This window comes from Oncorhynchus mykiss, chromosome 20 (assembly GCF_057628025.1).
Source record: "Oncorhynchus mykiss isolate SJ-2025 chromosome 20, ASM5762802v1, whole genome shotgun sequence".
Taxonomy (NCBI): Eukaryota; Metazoa; Chordata; class Actinopteri; order Salmoniformes; family Salmonidae; genus Oncorhynchus; species Oncorhynchus mykiss.
In genome coordinates, this window is record NC_143041.1 from 24033339 (window position 1) to 24050792 (window position 17454).

The window sequence follows — 17454 nt, forward strand, 5'->3', positions numbered from 1 at the left end:
GCAATGCATACCAACTTGTGCATCCAACAGCCTTGTGTCTGAATGAAGGCAAAAGTGCTTGTTTTTTGATGCTGACATGAAATGTGTAAGCCACAAGGGGTCAGGATTGTGCCACCATCTTGTTTCATTGAAATACATGATAATTCATAATGTTAAATCATTGTTTTGATTGTTGCGCTTTAAAAATATATATTTTCTGTTAGATATAAAAATGTCACATATGAACTTGCTTGACTGTGCAAGTCTGACAAATGTCTAAATGTCATGCATTAAAATACTCATGGATGCAAAGTCCAGGTGTGGGGGGGACTATCATTTTATTTCCAGTTAAAATGATATTAAAAATAAAACATTGTCAATAGGTGCATTCCTAGTTTGTTGTTGACTATTTTAGATGATTGGTATAATATTGCCCATGTAAATCCATGTGTCTAAAATACATAACATTGAAAATCTAAAACCATGTGTCCGGGAACCATCTACCACTTAAAATAACTAATGCACCTGTTAAAATGCAGAATATGGGAACAAACATAGCCTGATGAAAGAATATAGGGAAGCATGATACCAGAAATGTTACCAGACAATGTGGTCTAACAGAAGGTTGGCTATAGTTAAATCTGCACTCTATGCTTCCTCTAGTAGTCCACCCCACATCATGTTTCACATACCCAGTAGAACAGTGATCCTGTCATAATTTCAAATGCACTACAAGTATCATGACCAATTATATCTAAATGTAGTTGTCTACCCACACAAAACATAAATAATAAATGGTCCCTTTTCTCAGTGTTGAAAAATACAAACAGGTCGTCTTGAAATAAAATAATGAAGCATCCCTGGGAAGACACTAAAAGCATATGTTCGCTCTGACTGCATTGGTGTAACATGTTGACAATTTACAAAGATACCAGTGTTGAGTACCGTTTACTATACCTATACTGTAACTAACCCCGAGGACAGAGAGCTTAGTAAAGCTAGTGTCCATGCAGCCTTCGGCTCAATTGGCTAACATGGCAAGCCATGACACCCACCATCTCAGATTTACAGAAACTATTTCAGAACATTAGAAATAGATAAGATTAGCATTACTTCAACATTATTTCGTTGACATTTAATTTGATCTGACAATGTAAGATAATTGTTGGCACCTAAATTGGCCCTTAACATTTTTAGGATTCACATCATATTCAACAAATATAGTACAACATCCAATTTGAACCAAACTTCTTCCTCCCATTATGCAAGACATGAAGAATCCATTAAAGTGGTAAAAAGCCACCAATGGAACCCCCACACACCTCCCACCCCAACAACCAGTATCAGTTATGTCTGACAAGCAGTATGGAGCTGCAGCTTGGAACACTACTTGTTGTGTGTGTGTGTGTGTGGGGGGGGGGGGAGCTTACAGTGAACATACATATCCATACAACGTTTAATGTAAGCTCGCGGGATCTGGCGACGTTGCAAGGCTAGGTCCGTGGGAGGCTTTTGATAATTTTATTGGATTCCTCGTGTCTTACTCATTGTTAGGAGGAATTATGGTCCAAATTGGATGTTAGGTACTACATTTATTGACAATTATATAAATCCAATAAATTAAAATGGCCAATTTGGGTGCAATCAATTAGAGTCCCAGTGCAGTCAAATATATGAGGTTAGAATAATACACTATGAGGTTGGAAGAACACGGAAAATGATAATGGCCTTTTAGTGTAAGCTGTTTGAAAAGACGACCTGAAATTTCTGCCTGGGATGGAGTTTAGGTCTGCTTGGTGACGTCACCAGGCGGTAATTAAGTTAATAGACCAATAAGAAAGAGTTCCAAACATCTCTGCCAATAACAGCTAGTTTTCAGTTTTCCGCTCCCCACTGGGACCACTCTCCAAATTCTTGCTTGAGAAATGGCTCTTAAAACAATCACAGTAAGGTACTTAATTGCTACCCAGAAAATATTTGATACCGAGATAAACGTGACTGCATTGGGCCTTTAATTTCTCAGATATTAAATTATATTTCAACAAAATAATGTTTCAGGAACGCTAATCTTATCTGTTTCTAACTACAGAAACTATTACAACACAATCTGAGAAGGTGGGTGTCAAAATCCTCTTACTTGTGCTTTTTGAGGTGGAACGACCCTCATCCCTGTTTATTCAAGCTGAACCAAGAAATCGCCCACATCAGCAAAGGGAATGCATGCAGGATGACACTTTTTGCTGGAAGTTATTAATAAAACACAGTCAAAGTTGATTGCAAGACAACTTTTCACGGACTCCAAATTCGTAATCACGACTTCCCTGCGACAGTTATGGATCACATAATAATAATAAATTACATTTGTAAAGCACTTTTCATTATACAGAATAATCTAAGTGCATAAAATAAATGTAAAAACAAATAACGTTTTTTGGGACAACTAGACCAGGCAACTGACACAAAGAACACAGTTGACGCTACAAGGGACAAGGACAAGCCCAGCTTTCTTTATCTAACTTTGCATTGTTGGAAAAGTAAGAATTTCACTGTCAGTCTACACTTGTTGTTAACGAAGCATGTGACAAATAACATTGGATTTAAAAGCCTTCCTAAAGAGAAAGGTCTTTAGGCCCATTTTAAAGGAGCCCAGAGTCTGTGATGCCTTTCAGGTGGTCCGGGAGGGCATTCCAGAGGCTGGGGGCGGTCGAGCTGAAAGGCTGATCTCCCAAGAAGCTGAGCTTGGTCCTGGGGGCGTGGAGTCGCTTGTCCTAAGGGTGCAGGTGGGGTTATGGAGGGAGAGTAGTTATTTTTAGATAAAGGAGGGGCATTGCCAAGAACACACGGGAATGTCCGCAGGAGGGTTTTGAATTCAATCTGTAATGAGATGGGGAGCCAGTGCAGAGAGATGCCGCGATGGGGTTGATGTGATGGCGTTTCCGCACTCTCATTAGGATCCTGGCAGCTCTGTTCAGGATGTACTGGAGCTTCTGGAGACTCCTGCCTGGGTTCCCGATGAAGAGTGTGTCGAGGTAGTTCAGCCGTGAGGAGATGGAATGGCGCTTTACGCGGTTGTTTGACGTGGCTGTCAAAGGTCAGGGAGGAATCAAGCTTTAACACCCAGACTGGAAACTGAGGGGGAGAGAGGCGTGTTCTGTCCTGCTATGGTGAGGTGTGTTATTGGTAAGTGCTGGACCTGACAGTGGGTGCCAACAAGCAGGGCCTCGGTTTTGCTGCTGTTCAGTTGAAGGGCATTTTGCTTCATCAAGGCAGGTGTTCAGATGGGCACATGCATCAGAGGGACTTGGGGCAGGTTGGGACACGTTTGCCCCTCATAGTCAAGCATACAGTGTTACGGCATATGGGTAATAAAATAATTGTCACATTAATGCCATTGGGGCACCACAGCCGGTTGAGTTAAATGGACTAATTCCCTTATAGGCACAAGTTCACAGAGTATACAGAGGAACACATGAAAGTGACAGACTTGAGGAAAGTCAATGACCAAATACGAAGCGTGATACACTGGACTTGTCAGCTTGGGGAAGTTCTCACCCATAGACTCAAGTATTACTGTGACTTTGAGCACTCTCTGCTGCCCAACAGAGGAAGTTCATCAACGCAAGCGAAGCAGAGCTCAGCTGGAGTGTGAGAATAGGCGTGCAGGGTGAGTGAGAGACTGGTTCTGTCTTTGGCAGAAGACATCCCACTATCCATTGTTCAGGTTCAGAGTGCATGCAGCAGCCTAATATCTAGGGCTCCATCTCTGGGCTCACAGTCTGGTTTGTAGCAACAGTGAACCCATGGGCCTCCCATTCCTGGCTCACTTCTGAGGCCTCAGTATTACCCTCCTGGGCTAATGAGATGTTCTGCTCTGTACAGTGGCCCTCAGACTCCAGATGACTGCTTTCTTGGATTCTCATGTCCTTTAGCTCAACTCCATCACCCACTAGCTCTGAAGATTCATTCTCTAGGGTTTTTGCTGAGCAACTGTTGACCATGTACAAAATATCCCTGTCCTCTCTGAATTTGACATCATTGGTCCCCTGAGCATTGGATACCTCAGGTGTGATTTCATCATGTGAGGGACCTCGGTTAGTTTCGAGAATTACAGAGTCTGAGTTGTTGAAGGCCTTTTCTGCCTCTGTGCAGTCTGTTTGGCGATTTTTCTTCTCGGGAGCTGTCTCCATGTAGCCATTCGTCTCTTGTATTGCATTGTCGTTATTGGCAAAATCCTTGTTGTCGCTCTCCTTATGGCTACTCCCATCAAATGTTGTTGCCCCATCCCCAAGACTCTCCCCATCCTTTCCATTAATTTCCTCATCAATCTCAACCTCTTGGGTTGTGTCCAGCTGATCATCTACTTGTTGAATGTCCAAGGGAGCCTTCTTCTTCTGGGTTGTCTCATCTCCACTTTCTATCCTTTGAGTTGAGTCATCAACACGTTCCACCTCTTCTGATGTGATCTCATGACACTCTTCCTCTAGGCTGATCTCTATGTGGGAGTTAATCTCATCCATGTGCCCTTGGCTGTCCAGCTCAATGGCTGTTACTGTGTCTTTGTTGATGTCCCCTTCCGAGGTTGTCTTCTCATGACTGATGCTTTCTTGAGCTTCCTCCGCAAGGCTAAGGTCCTCTAGAACTCCATCTCCATCTCGAACTCCATCTGCATCTCCAGGAGTTTCCTCGTGGATATCTAGCTCTGGGCTACGCTGTTTGGGAGGGATCGTCTCTGTAGTCGTGTCAGTATTGTCCTTTTCTGATACATACTCCTTCTCCAGGCCTGTGGCCTCTTCCTCAGGTGTCTGTTTACGTTCCCCTTGGTGGATCAGTTCCTCGTGGCTATCTGGGTCTAGGTTACTCTGTTTGGGAGGGATTGTCTCTGTAGTTATGTCAGCATGGCTCTCCTCACAAATGACCCTCTCAGTCGTCACCTCCACTACACACTCCTCCTCCAAGCCTGTGTCCTTTTCACAATGCACTTCCACAGGTGTCTGCAGTTGACAATCACCTTGGTGGTGGATCATCGCCTCATGGTCGAGCCTCTCTGGAGTAGATTCTTCATGGCTGCCCCACTTAAAGATAGTCTCCACTGGGCTGTGTATCTCCAGGATGGGGTCTGCCTGGACTACATTGCGGTCCTCCTGGGTGACCTCTGGGGAAAGGGTCTCCACAGTGTCTATGTCATCGGCGTCAGCTAGGAACTTCTCGGTCCGTAGGCCCTCTGGCTCACTGGAGGCGAGGTTCACAGGGCTGAGGGGCTCTTGACATTGCAGGGTAGGTAGATGAGGGGCAGGGCTGTGGGGAAAGAGAAGGCCATAGAGTACCACTACTCAACATAACCTTTATATTGACATGTAAAACCTGAAATACAGGTATGGGTAACAGATTGATGCGGAGTCAGATTTTTCACTTTAAAAATGCATGCCAAACTAAAACCAATGATTGCAAAGTTAAGCAAAACAATGTAACTATTCACAAGGAGTACTTTTAACATATTTTTTTATAGACACATTTACTTCAAGAACAGTGCAGATGCAAAGCTTATAAACAGAATAACGCTTTGTGCTGTTTGTGCCGTCATTCTATTACCTAACTTCTCATCTGCACTGTTCTTAGAGTAAATGTGTTTTTGTCCAATTTTCCATGATAATTGTTAAAAGTCATCCTCATTCTCTTACCGTAGAATTGCATGCATCTGCAAAGACTTGGAATTCAATCCGACCGGCCCTTTTTGGCTCTGCACAATTTATAGGCAAAGATAACCTAACGTTCAAAGTAAACGCTGAAGATGTCGGATCAATTGGAAATGACCTTTACATGTCCATCACGCTACAATGCGGGTCTTCCACGGTCCAGATTGAATCCTGGCCTAAAACAATGTGTTAATTGAACACACTCAAGTCTATTCAGGAGCACACCAGGCGTTTAAACTCAAACCTACGCCTTATTTGTGCCTGTGTGGACAGTTTGATCTGCTCCAGTCTTACCTCTCCATGGACTCATAAGGAACTGGAGTGAGACTAGGCTCCTGGGTCAAGTCCTCTTCCTGAACCCAGCCCTGATTGGACGAGGCATAGGTGAGGATGGCCTCTGTCACAGTGTAGGGGGTGTGGCCCTGCACACAGTCTAGGATGTGACCAACCGGCAGTTGGGTTTGCAGGAAGAGGTGGAGCTGGCTGTCTGACAGACACACTGTCATGCTGCACACTCTGAAGAAAGACAAACAAGGTATGTTTGAAGAAAGACAAGACAAACAATGCCATGCTCAATGCTGTGGTCTCTTGATCGTCGGCTAGTCATGGTACCATTTTTCCTTTGTGCTCATTCTAGGTGTGACAATGACAAATAGAGGGAACAAGCAAGCACTATAATTGAAATGGTGGAGTCATTGCTAATTATTAACTTAGGAGAGGAACTGACTTGTCCAGGAAGCACTGCAGGCCTTTCCTCCTCTTCTCCAGGAAGTCCTCACCACTGAAGGAGAAGAAGGACTTGCTGGGCAGGTCTGGGACAGGTCTATAGGGCAGACAGGGACAGAGAATAACCCATATCTCCCAGAACAGGACAACTTCACATTGGTGTTTGTAATTATTTTATAACCAAGCAGTTAAGCCAAGCACATTGGGGGACAATGCTATGACTTACACCAAGCCAGTGTTTTTCTGCATCCTCTTCTTGAGCCAGACAAACTCACTGTAGCGCCGGCGCACACAGGACGTCTTGGCAGTGAAGGACTTGCTGTTGGTCTGTGAGTAAAAAGAGATGGTGCACCATTACATCCTGCGGATACAGACAACGCCAATGGGAGTGAAAACATCAAGCCCAAACTAGAGAGCTGGGCAATAAGGACAAAAAGTAATATTGCAATAAATTGACTTTCCATTAGTGGAAGGGCTCTAGACTAACTATTTCCGGGCCAAGTAACACATGAAAGAAGTTATTTATCTTACATGTTCAGGGAATGCATGATGGATATTTTGATGTGCAACATGTCAAAATAAGACTCAGAATTGTCAGATTTATTTTTGGCTCTTTAGAGATGATCTGCCTGCATATTTTTTGGGCATATTGGCCTAGGCTATATAATTCACCACTTGAGGGAGGGGGAACTCAAAACACACCAAATGTTATATTGCTGCTGGATAGCCATGTAATTCATCTAACAGTCAATTTAATGTCCTACAAAAAAGGTTTCATCATCTCAATTACATCCTCTGTTTAGCAGTGGTATTTCCTCAATGTTCAGGGTAAATACTGTAATAATTTTTTACACTCAGAAAGCTGAGACTCTCACCAGTAAAAGTAATTGTTTTAAAAACGGTGTTTTACATTTTGAAATGTTGTTCGACTGTCGTATGCTTGTGCGACTGTCGTATGCTTGTGCGACTATCGTATGCTTGTGCGACTGTCGTATGCTTGTGCTTATCAGAATGTATCTCTCCCTTCACAACATGCGCAAAGGGGGGAGAGGGAGTGAGAGTTGGCAGCGAAAGGGCAAGTTTTCTTCCATTTTCGACAATGTTGCAAACTAGCATACACAATAACTCTGCAAAATGTGTCCTAAACGGTTGGAAAACAATGACGAACATAACACGCAGCACCCCTTCTTCTATCGGCATGTGGGGGAGGGTTCTTGAAATGTAACATCCAATAAAAAAGCCAGAGGATCATTCTAGCAGTTTCGGCTAATACAAAATGATCTAGACCTCCAAAAACAACGTGATTTCAAGGTATGTATGGCTATGTGAGACTGTTGATCAAATGTGACCCGTTTCAGGAAACTAGGTGTATGTCGTGGGTTACTACTTCACAGGAGAGTCATTTGAAAGTACTTTTCAAATTATTATTATTTTTTTAATCAAAATAGTTTTTGGGCAGAAATGCCTCGAACATGTGCACTTTCATGTGCCTTAATAACAGACTTGTATGCCATCTGTAAATATGAATAACATTGTTAAATTACGAGCCTAGTTGTTTAAGTCACAGAAAAAGGGAGCAACCTTCCTGCTACCTATGATTGGCTGAGATAATGAGTGGTCTGGACATGCCGAGAGTGGAGTTTGGATTGGTCGGCAATATCTGTCTATTTGAGCTGGTCAGTTTGTGTAAGTAATCCTGTCTAACGCAGCTTTTAATAAATAAAAAATGTATTGCGTAGTAAAACTTAACAAAAAGACTCAACTATGCAAGTATCCATTTCAGTAGAAAGTCACTGCAAAAACTGTTTCAGATCACTCTCGTCTAAGTGTGCCAGAGCGCAGAATAACTGATGAATTTACGAACGCTCAACACCGGATGAAAATGGCCGGTGTTGGTAAACGTCGGCAAAAAAACGTAATTAAATTGTTGCCAGGAGCACAAATACAGTCAACAACGCTCTGGATAACATGAAAACAGCCAAACCAACTCTGCTAGGGCAAGTAACTTGGTCAGAGTTTTGGTAGGGGTTAAAGCTTATGAGGATTCTTATAGCATTGCACACGGTAAGTGTGAACCAGTGACTTGACGGCAAGCAAGCCTTATTTAATGAAAGGGGATGCAGTCTGCCGTGAAGCTTTCATCCACGTATACATACGGGTAAGAATCTAGCTACAGATTCAGATATAATATACGTTTCTAATTTTGTCAGAAAGTTGTTCCATTGCAAGTTAAAGCTTATTGTTAGCTAGCTATATGTGGCTGGAGGTTATAGCAGATCACCTATCGGTAGATTTTTTTTAAAAGCAGACACTGAATATCCCTTTGAGCATGATCAAAGTTATTAATTACACATTGTATGGTGTATCAATACACCCAGTCACTACAAAGACACAGGCGTCCTTCCTAACTCAGTTGTCGGAGAAGAAGGAAACCACTAGCCCAAACTGTTCGAACTCTACAGACTGAAGTTGGCAGGTCGGCTGAACCGACTTCAGACGAGTCCCAAGATGCTTGTGGGAGTCGTAGAGAAAAGCGGAGAACACCATCATGTTCGTGAGAGTCTCCTCTTTCCATAGAGGGGTTTATAGGCCAAACTGTTTGGACACTACAGAAGATTTTGTGAGAAGACCGATTTTTGGGGGTTTATCTCATGGTCTGGCAAACAACGCTCTAGCTCCGCCACCTTTCACAGCAGATGCGGAAATGCGACATTGGTGGATGCGGTGAATTGAGATGCATCCAATGCAAAAAAACTGATCTCTGGCGTAAACTTTTTATCCATTATGCTAATTACATTTCTACGGGGGTGCGGACATCGACTCTAGGGGGTTAATTGGGGTGTCAATACTTTCTGAAGGCACTATAAATGCCTTTTATGCAACACCAAGCCAAGCATGAGGGCCTCCGCTGTTCCGGATGACTGATTTCGCTCAAAGTGGCTGTAATCATGCTTGGCTCATCTCCGTAGCGCACATCTGTAATCATGAATTCCTTTGAAAAGCTGGTCATGGCACACATCAACGTCCCAGATAGCCTGGTAGGCCCCCCATCCACCTGGCTGTAGTGGAGCGGGTCAAGAACTTCAAGCTCCTCTGTGTCCACATCACTGAGGACTTAATATGGTCCACACACAAACACACACACACACACACAGTCGTGAAGCAGGCACAACAGCGCCTCTTCTCCCTCAGGAGGCTGAATAGATTTGACACGGGCCCCCAGATCCTGAAGAAGTTCTACAGCTGCACCATTGATAGCATTTTGACTGGCTACACCACTGCCTGGTATGGCAACTGCAATGCTCTCAAACGCAAGGCTCTACAGAGGATGGTGTGGACGCCCCAGAACATCACTGGTGTTGAGCTCCCTACCATCCAGGTAATTTTATACCAGTCGGTGTCTGAGGAAGGCCCAGAAAATTGCCAAAAAACTTCAGACACCCAAGCCATGGGCTGTTCTCTCTGCTACCATCTGGCAAGGGGTATCGGAGCATCAGATCTCGGACCAACAGGCGCCGAGACCGCTTCTACCCCGAAGCAATAAGACTGTTGAGTAGCTAATCAATGGCTACCTGGACTACCTGCACTGACTCTATGCACACTCACAGGTCTTTATCCACATACTCAGACATGCACTCACCATATACGGTACTGCTACTTTTTACTTTTATTATTATCATCATCATCTATCCAGATGTCCATATTTATCTCAATTACAACATATTGAGCACAGTGATATGGTATTGGTACTCCTTATAGCTTACATATTTATATTAATTTATAGTGTGTTTTTATTTTATTTATTTAACTCCACATCATTGAGGAAGAGCTTTTAAGTAAGCATTTCACTGTAAGGTCTACACCGGTTGTATTCGGCACGTGACAAATACAATTAGCATTTTACTGCATTACCTCCTGAGGAATCGATCAAGCAATTCATATGAATCCATTTTTCTTAGGCTAATGTCAGAAAGGGACAACGATGGTACATATTAAGAATGATACTTCACCTGCAGGATTCCATTGTATGTTTATAGAGAACAAAGTAAATGCTAGATTGACAAGCAATTTGAATGAAGCCCAATTGTTAAACCTCCAGTATAAGCCTACAAGACCTTCATTACCATGAGTCAAACATCATGGGGAGAGAAAAGTCAACAGCAGAGATGAACAAAAACACGTGAACATTGTAGAATTCATACCAACAAATGTTGTTGTTTACCTCCAAGCAGGGTACCATGGTTTGAGTGAAGACACATAGCATTCCAAACCACTTGCCATCAACTTTAGCGATATCATCTAGGTGTATTTGCTGTAGTAGGGCGGTGCGATGTGGTCAAAATGTCAATTCACTGGATTTTTTTACATTTTTGACTGTATTTTATGCAACACGCAGTGGCGTGTACTCATGGATGCCAAGGGAAGCCAGGTTTCCCCCCCAAAAATGAAAAAAAAAACATACATTATTTTATCTTGTCTCTTTGTGTTTCATTCATCGTCAGAGGCTGAATGCATCTCACTGGAGAAAGCATCCGAAAGAGAAAAACAGCGCCCCTTTGTCTCTGTATGTGTAGGCCATCAATCTGATGATGTTGGGTCCAAAAGAGTATGACATTGATGCCGCCCACAAGCATTTGGCCTCCCTTGATAAAAAAAGTATAAAATAGGCAATCAGCATTGAGCTCGACTGTGAATGGTCCTGGCACACAAGGGAAGCCAGTTTGGATATGGCGTCACTCCTATCAAATCGCATTGAGAGCATACGTCATTGACAGAAACAACTTGAATTGTTGCATGTTGTTGTCATCCGATGGATAAAAATTGGCCCTTTGTTAAAGTTAGCCATGGATGGAGATAGGGATGTGTTTACTTAATATACTGGCCAATGATTATAATGGCGATTCTGATCCAACCATTAATTAAGTGTAGTTCAATACGTAACTAGATATAGAAGACTAATGTTAACTATCTAACGCTGCCCATGAAAGGAAGTTCGGCTACCGAACAAGCATTTTAGCCAGGTAGCCAAGGACAACAAGAAATAAAAGCGTGTACTGTATGAGAGTGATAGACCGTTTCGCCAACATGAAAGAGAGGAGGATGGCATTGGCGTTTCTATACAAGTAGGTAGAGTCAACATGTTTTTTTCTACTTGCACGAACACACCCGCACACAGGAATCAGAACAATGGGCAGCCACATAATATTTAGCTTATGTTGACTGGACTAAATAGTGTTTTGTATCTTTAGTTCTCACTGTATTAGACTAAGCATACGGTGTAAACAGAAAGTATTGAGACCCCTTCACTTTTTCCACATTCTTACGTTACAGCCTTATTATAAAATGTATTTCATTTTTTTTTAAATCAATCTACACACAATACACCATAATGACAAAGCAAAAACAGGTTTAGACTTTTTTTTTGCAAACGTATAAAAAATAAAAACTGAAATATCACATTTACGTAAGTATTCAGACCCTTTACTCAGTACTTTGTTGAAGCACCTGTGGCAGCGATTACAGCCTGGAGTCTTCTTGGGTATGACGCTACAAGCTTGGCACACCTGTATTTTGGGAGTTTCTCCCCTTCTTCTCTGCAGATCCTCTCAAGCTCTGTCAGGTTGGATGGGGAGCGTCACTACACAGCTATTTTCAGGTCTCTCAAGAGATGTTTGATCGTGTTCAAGTTCAGGCTCTGGCTGGGTCACTCAAAGACATTCAGAGACATGTCCCGAAGCCACTCCTGCGTTGTCTTGGCTGTGTGCTTAGGGTCGTTGTCCTGTTGGAATGGTGAACCTTTGCACCAGTCCGAGGTCCTGATCGTTCTGGAGCAGGTTTTCATCAAGGATCTCTCTGTACTTTGCTCTTACATCTTTCCCTCGATCCTGACTAGTCTCCCAGTCCCTGCCTCTGAAAAATATCCCAAAAGCATGATGCTGCCACCACCAAGCTTGTTCAATCTTGGTTTCATCAGACCATAGAATCTTGTTTCTCATGGTTTGAGAGTCTTTTAGGTGCCTTTTGGCAAACTCCAAGCGGGCTGTCATGTGCCTTCCATCTGGCCACTCTACCATAAAGGCCTGATTGGTGGGTGGAGTGCTGCAGAGATGGTTGTCCTTCTGGAAGGTTCTCCCATCTCCAAAGGCGAACGCTGGAGCTCTGTCAGAGTGACCATCGGGTTCTTGGTCATCTCCCTGACCAAGGCCCTTCTCCCCCGATTGCTCAGTTTGGCTGGGCGGCCAGCTCTAGGAAGAGTCTTGGTGGTTTCAAACTTCTTCCATTTAAGAATGATGGAGACCACTGTGTTCTTGGGGACCTTGGGTACCCTTCCCCAGATCTGTGCCTCGACACAATCATGTCTTGGAGCTCAACAGACAATTCCTTTGACCTCATGGCTAGGTTTTTGCTCTGACATGCACTGTCAACTGTGGGACCTTATATAGACAGCTGTGTGCCTTTCCAAATCATGTCCAATCAATAGAATTTATCACATTACCAATTAAGTTGTAGAAACATCTCAAGGCTGATCAATGGAAACAGGATGCATCTGAGCTCAATTTCAAGTCTCATAGCAAAAGGTCTGAATACTTTTTAACGTTTAAAAAAAATCAATTTGCAAACATTTCTAAAAACCTGTTTTCACTTTGTCATTATGGGGTATTGTGTATAGATTGATGAGGAACATTTTTATTTCATCAATTTTAGAATAAGGCTGTAACATAACAAAATGTGGAAAAAGGGTAGGGGTCTGAATACTTTCCGAATGCATTGTAGGTGATTTGATGATGTTGAAGTTGAAATGGACCTGGAATAGTGGACCGTTTTCTTTGTGACTTGCGGTAGCTCTGTGGTTCCAACTCCTCGATCACACCTACAGTGTCATTTCGCAAAATGGTACGCAGCATCATCATCTGGATGTGTGCATCAAAAGTGACTGCCAGTGATTTTACCCACGCACAGCTACTGGCAACACTTACATTCTAAGTGATGTCAATGAGTCTTTCTCCATTCTGATTGTTTTATACTGTTCAATTCAACTTCAACCTAAAATAATTTCCTGCATTTCCACACTGCCACGTAGGGTTGCACGATATTGGCAAAAAAGCAAGGCCTTATTTTAAACCAAATGTTGCAATTGTGATTTCACTTGTGATTTAGAGCAAAACACTTGGGTGAACTGTTAGCATCATGGAAACAGAATGTTTATTCTAATTCTATAACTGAATAAATAATAGTGTTTGACATAACGAATGAAAATGCCAGGGAGGAGTTATTGTGACAGGGTAAGAACCAAAGTGATGTTGTGTTTCCTAGGGGACCCTATAATCGTTGGCTACATTACGATGCGCTCGTAAATTCACTCTGGCTAGCTACTCCGATTTCAGAGCATTCTCGTCTGAGTGTGCTAGAGCGCAAAATAACTGATGAATTTACGAACGCTCAACACTTGTTGAATATGGCCGGCAGCAGAAGTTACAGTCACCAACGCGCTGGATAACATGAACACCCTAACCTGCTCTGCGAGGCCAATAAAATGGTCAGAGTGAGATTCTCTCATTTGTGTCTGGAAGTAGCTAGCAAGATAGCCAGTTTGCTTGGGTGCTTTACTGCCGTTGAGGTCAGAACACTCGTATCAACCCTACTCTTCGGCCCGAGAGTCCAGTGTGCACTCTGAAAGCGAAACGCTCTGAATTTATGAACGCCCAAAACACACTCTGGCACTTGTCTCCAGATTGAATTTACGAAAACACTTGAAATGTTTCTTCATGTAGCCAACATGTTAATACTTTGCCTATTCCGCTTTGAGTTGTACGATACTGTTGCTTTGCCTATTCCGCTTTGAGTTGTAAGATACTGTTGCACAATCAACATGCTGATTTAGCCTACAGTACTCGTACTGGTATCAGGCTGTGTTAGCTAGCTACGTTTGCTCTGATTCAGTACATTTATTAGCTGGCCAGCTAACTATCGATTAGCAGCTAACACGACTTAGTTTTCTACTGCAATTTCTTGCTAAGAAAAGACAAACTAGCTGTTTGCAGATGTCAGAAACAAGCTAATAGTGTAATAATATAACGCTGGTGATTTTATATTGAGAAGCTAACTGGAAACATCGTTGTAATCAACATTGTTGCATGTGCTGCATTGCCCATGCAGAGACTGAATGCAAGTGTATCCTGGTCAAGCAACAACAAATGCGCTCTGAGTGACAGGGGGCGGGGCTAGGTCTGTGTGGAAAGCTGCATGGAGAAAGGAATGACTCAAGTAGCGGTGTAAACTATAAAGGATATTACACACCGCATATCACATTTGAAAAATTAAAAAAACATAAAAATACCGTTATAGAAGGTAAAGTAAAGATCCAGACAGGTCCCGTGCATAAATACCGGTATACTGTAACATATGGTATACCGCCCGGCCCTAGGGAGTAGTCATTTGTTTTTTCTGATCCTGACTCATCTATGACAAATGCATACAATGAGAGTCTTAAGTAATTTCAAACTAGCCCTTTCCAAGACTTGGGTTCTACAGCTCTAATATGGCTTAAGGACCCTACACACTCATTGAGACAACTGCTTCTTTGTTAAGTTTGTTTATGGTGAATGGATACTCACGTGAAGGAATATCTTGAAGTCCACGTACGAGTTCCAAGAGCCTTCATTCTGAACCCGGGGGTCTTGGACCCGCACTGCAACAAATTCCTGCAGAGACAAACAAAGAAGTGGTTTCACTAACAGAGGGAACTACAGGCATTTACTTTAGCTAAATTGATGAATCAACAGCTTGAGCACTGCAATGAGGAAGTGATACACCATGGTGTAGGTGGTTCCAAGTCATGGATGGCTCTTGTCCCACTACTGTATATACTTTTTTTTCATCCAACAATTCTTTGTTAACCTGAGGCTACAGCGGAGAAGAGGATCATGGTAAAAGAGTGAATGATGTTAACTTACATCTTCTTCGTGATTCTTCATCATCCTTATGTAGGCTGCACAGGAGACATCTGCCAAACAAAGAAACCAAAGAATCATTAAAAACAATTCAGCAAGTGGGAAAGGACTCAGCCAATGCTTCTCTTCCGCAGGTTGTGCCACTCAAGTCTTACTAAAGTACTCATGTGTCTCATCCTCTACTTTTAGGAGGACAACATTTCAGGGCCAAAAGAAGTTGTGAACAATGTATGCATGGATAACATCTCAAATGCAGTTAGTATTTGACTTCTCTCTCTCTTTGATGTTAGCCATGTTGGGAACAGAAGAGACAACTGGGATGAATTCCTTCACTTGCCCTTTCTCCTGAAGATAAACGCCCTCCTCTTTATAGTACAGACACTGCATTGGAAAAAGGTTTAACTCCCCCACCACCAATCACTCCACACTTCTGTGTAAGAAAAGGATTTTGCAATCCATGATGATTTGATACATGCATGTCTTTGACTGTAGCCACATTCTATAAACGAATTTTCATAAAATTCAAGTCACTCTGACACTAACAGTTAATCTAGCTCTATCTAGCAAATGTGTGGGTAACGTTAAACAAACTGATGAATGATGTTTTGGATTGACTAATGCAAGGCTAGTTACTTACTTCTAAATGGTAGTCAGGGTATCACGTCTTCTTAAAAACTTGTTTTGAAAGAGCCGCAAATAATTAGCTAGTAATAATTAGCTATTTAGTTTGTAAGAAGTACAGCTATAACAAACGTTATCTAACTCTGCTGAGCTATTCATGAGTCAGAGGTTTTTGTACAAATGATGTCATGTCACGAAGGTCTTAGAAAGTACATAGACTGTGCACTACCACAGATCTGTATCTTTAGTAAAAACTCTGTCTACAATTATGGCGAATTCCAACCAAATCCTTACCATGCAAAGATCTGTGGAACTCGGCGCAGCATCAACTAACTCTATTTTTGTTATCTTTGTGTGAAGCAGGCAAAAATAACGAAGTACTTCCGGGTAACATGTGTTTTATTTTCTTCTTCGGTATCATGGCGTTTGAACATTTTGTTTGTGCATGCCGCCACCTACTGTGCGGTAGTGTGCATTCAATCAAATCAAAATGTATTTGTCAAATGCGCCGAATGCAACACGTGTAGACCTTACAGTGACCTTACAATGAAATACTTACTTACAAGCCCTTAACCAACAATGCATTTAAGAAAAGTATGTATTAAGAAAGTATTTACTAAAATAAACTGAAGTTAAAAAAAACTAAAATTAAAAAATTAAAAAGGAGAAAATAGCTTGCTGCTACATTACCATAAACATTGCACCTGAAACAACGCAGTTAACTGATATTGCCTGTCAGAGTCTGACTCAAAGAGTCATGGATTTTTGGAATCCTTTAGAATAAGTGTCATGTTGTGTATACTTTGTAAATTAAGAATTAGTGTGAAAATAATGGAAAATGTTCACAATTATGAATATATTTTATAATACTTAGCATACAAAGAATAATCAAAAGTATTTATGTAAGATATGTGATGTATGTGTTCATTCTTTATTTTTTCAAGCCTAAATGGTCAACAGGGTTTTTTTTGGTGTGCACTCCTATCATTTATTGCAATTATGTATGGTGCAATATGTACTGTATGTCCAATATGAAAAAACCTACTGCATTTAAGCTGATTGGCAACTCTTTAAGAGTGACTAAATGAGCAGAGAAGCGTTCTGGATAAGTTGCAGGGGTTTGATCTTACAAGCGGGGAGCCCAGCCAACAGCGAGTTGCAGTAGTCCAGACAGGAGATGACACGTGCCTGGATTAAGACCTGCACTGCTTCCTGTGAGAGGGTAGGGTTGTTTTTGCCTTAGCACTACACAGCTGATTCAAATGATCAACTCATCAATCTTCAAGTGGTATTTATGTATTCATTTGTGATGCTATCCTTGATATGATCCTGCTATTGACACATGCTACACATGCACATGTGTGTGTGCACATGCATCTATCTATCCAATGGTATCATGATGTGTTGTAAGGGATATTATATTTGAGTAATCCACAATGACCTGGTGATGTAAAAGTCTAATGACATTATCTTCAATATTCCTA

General features: G+C 42.1%; 1 protein-coding gene across 3 annotated transcripts; it reads right to left on the reverse strand.

Annotated features, from left to right (window-relative positions):
- Positions 1 to 300: 300 nt before the first annotated feature.
- LOC110499128 (uncharacterized) lies at positions 301 to 16372 on the reverse strand. 3 transcript variants are annotated; one of them, XM_021576054.3, is made up of 7 exons: positions 16265 to 16372; positions 15353 to 15402; positions 15014 to 15100; positions 6625 to 6725; positions 6400 to 6495; positions 5967 to 6188; positions 301 to 5274 (listed from the first exon to the last, which is right to left on the reverse strand). In XM_021576054.3, the coding sequence occupies exons 2-7, from the start codon at positions 15374 to 15376 to the stop codon at positions 3729 to 3731; spliced, it is 2076 nt and encodes a 691-aa protein (XP_021431729.3). In that variant the 5' UTR covers positions 15377 to 15402; positions 16265 to 16372; the 3' UTR covers positions 301 to 3728. The 3 variants fall into 3 exon arrangements, with proteins under 3 accessions (XP_021431729.3, XP_021431728.3, XP_090068784.1); XM_021576053.3 differs by having other exon boundaries at positions 15987 to 16331; XM_090212658.1 differs by having other exon boundaries at positions 15353 to 15779; positions 15987 to 16326.
- Positions 16373 to 17454: the final 1082 nt, after the last annotated feature.

Bases quoted from the DNA above. Each gene is read 5' to 3' on its own strand.
- LOC110499128 (XM_090212658.1), bottom strand. From the start codon at position 15,430: ATGATTCTTTGGTTTCTTTGTTTGGCAGATGTCTCCTGTGCAGCCTAC. The intron at 6,726-15,013 runs GTGAGTATCCAT...TTTTACTCACAG, and splicing joins ACTTCAAGATATTCCTTCAC to ACCAACAGCAAGTCCTTCAC. The intron at 5,275-5,966 runs GTAAGACTGGAG...CTTTCCCCACAG, and splicing joins CCTTATGAGTCCATGGAGAG to CCCTGCCCCTCATCTACCTA.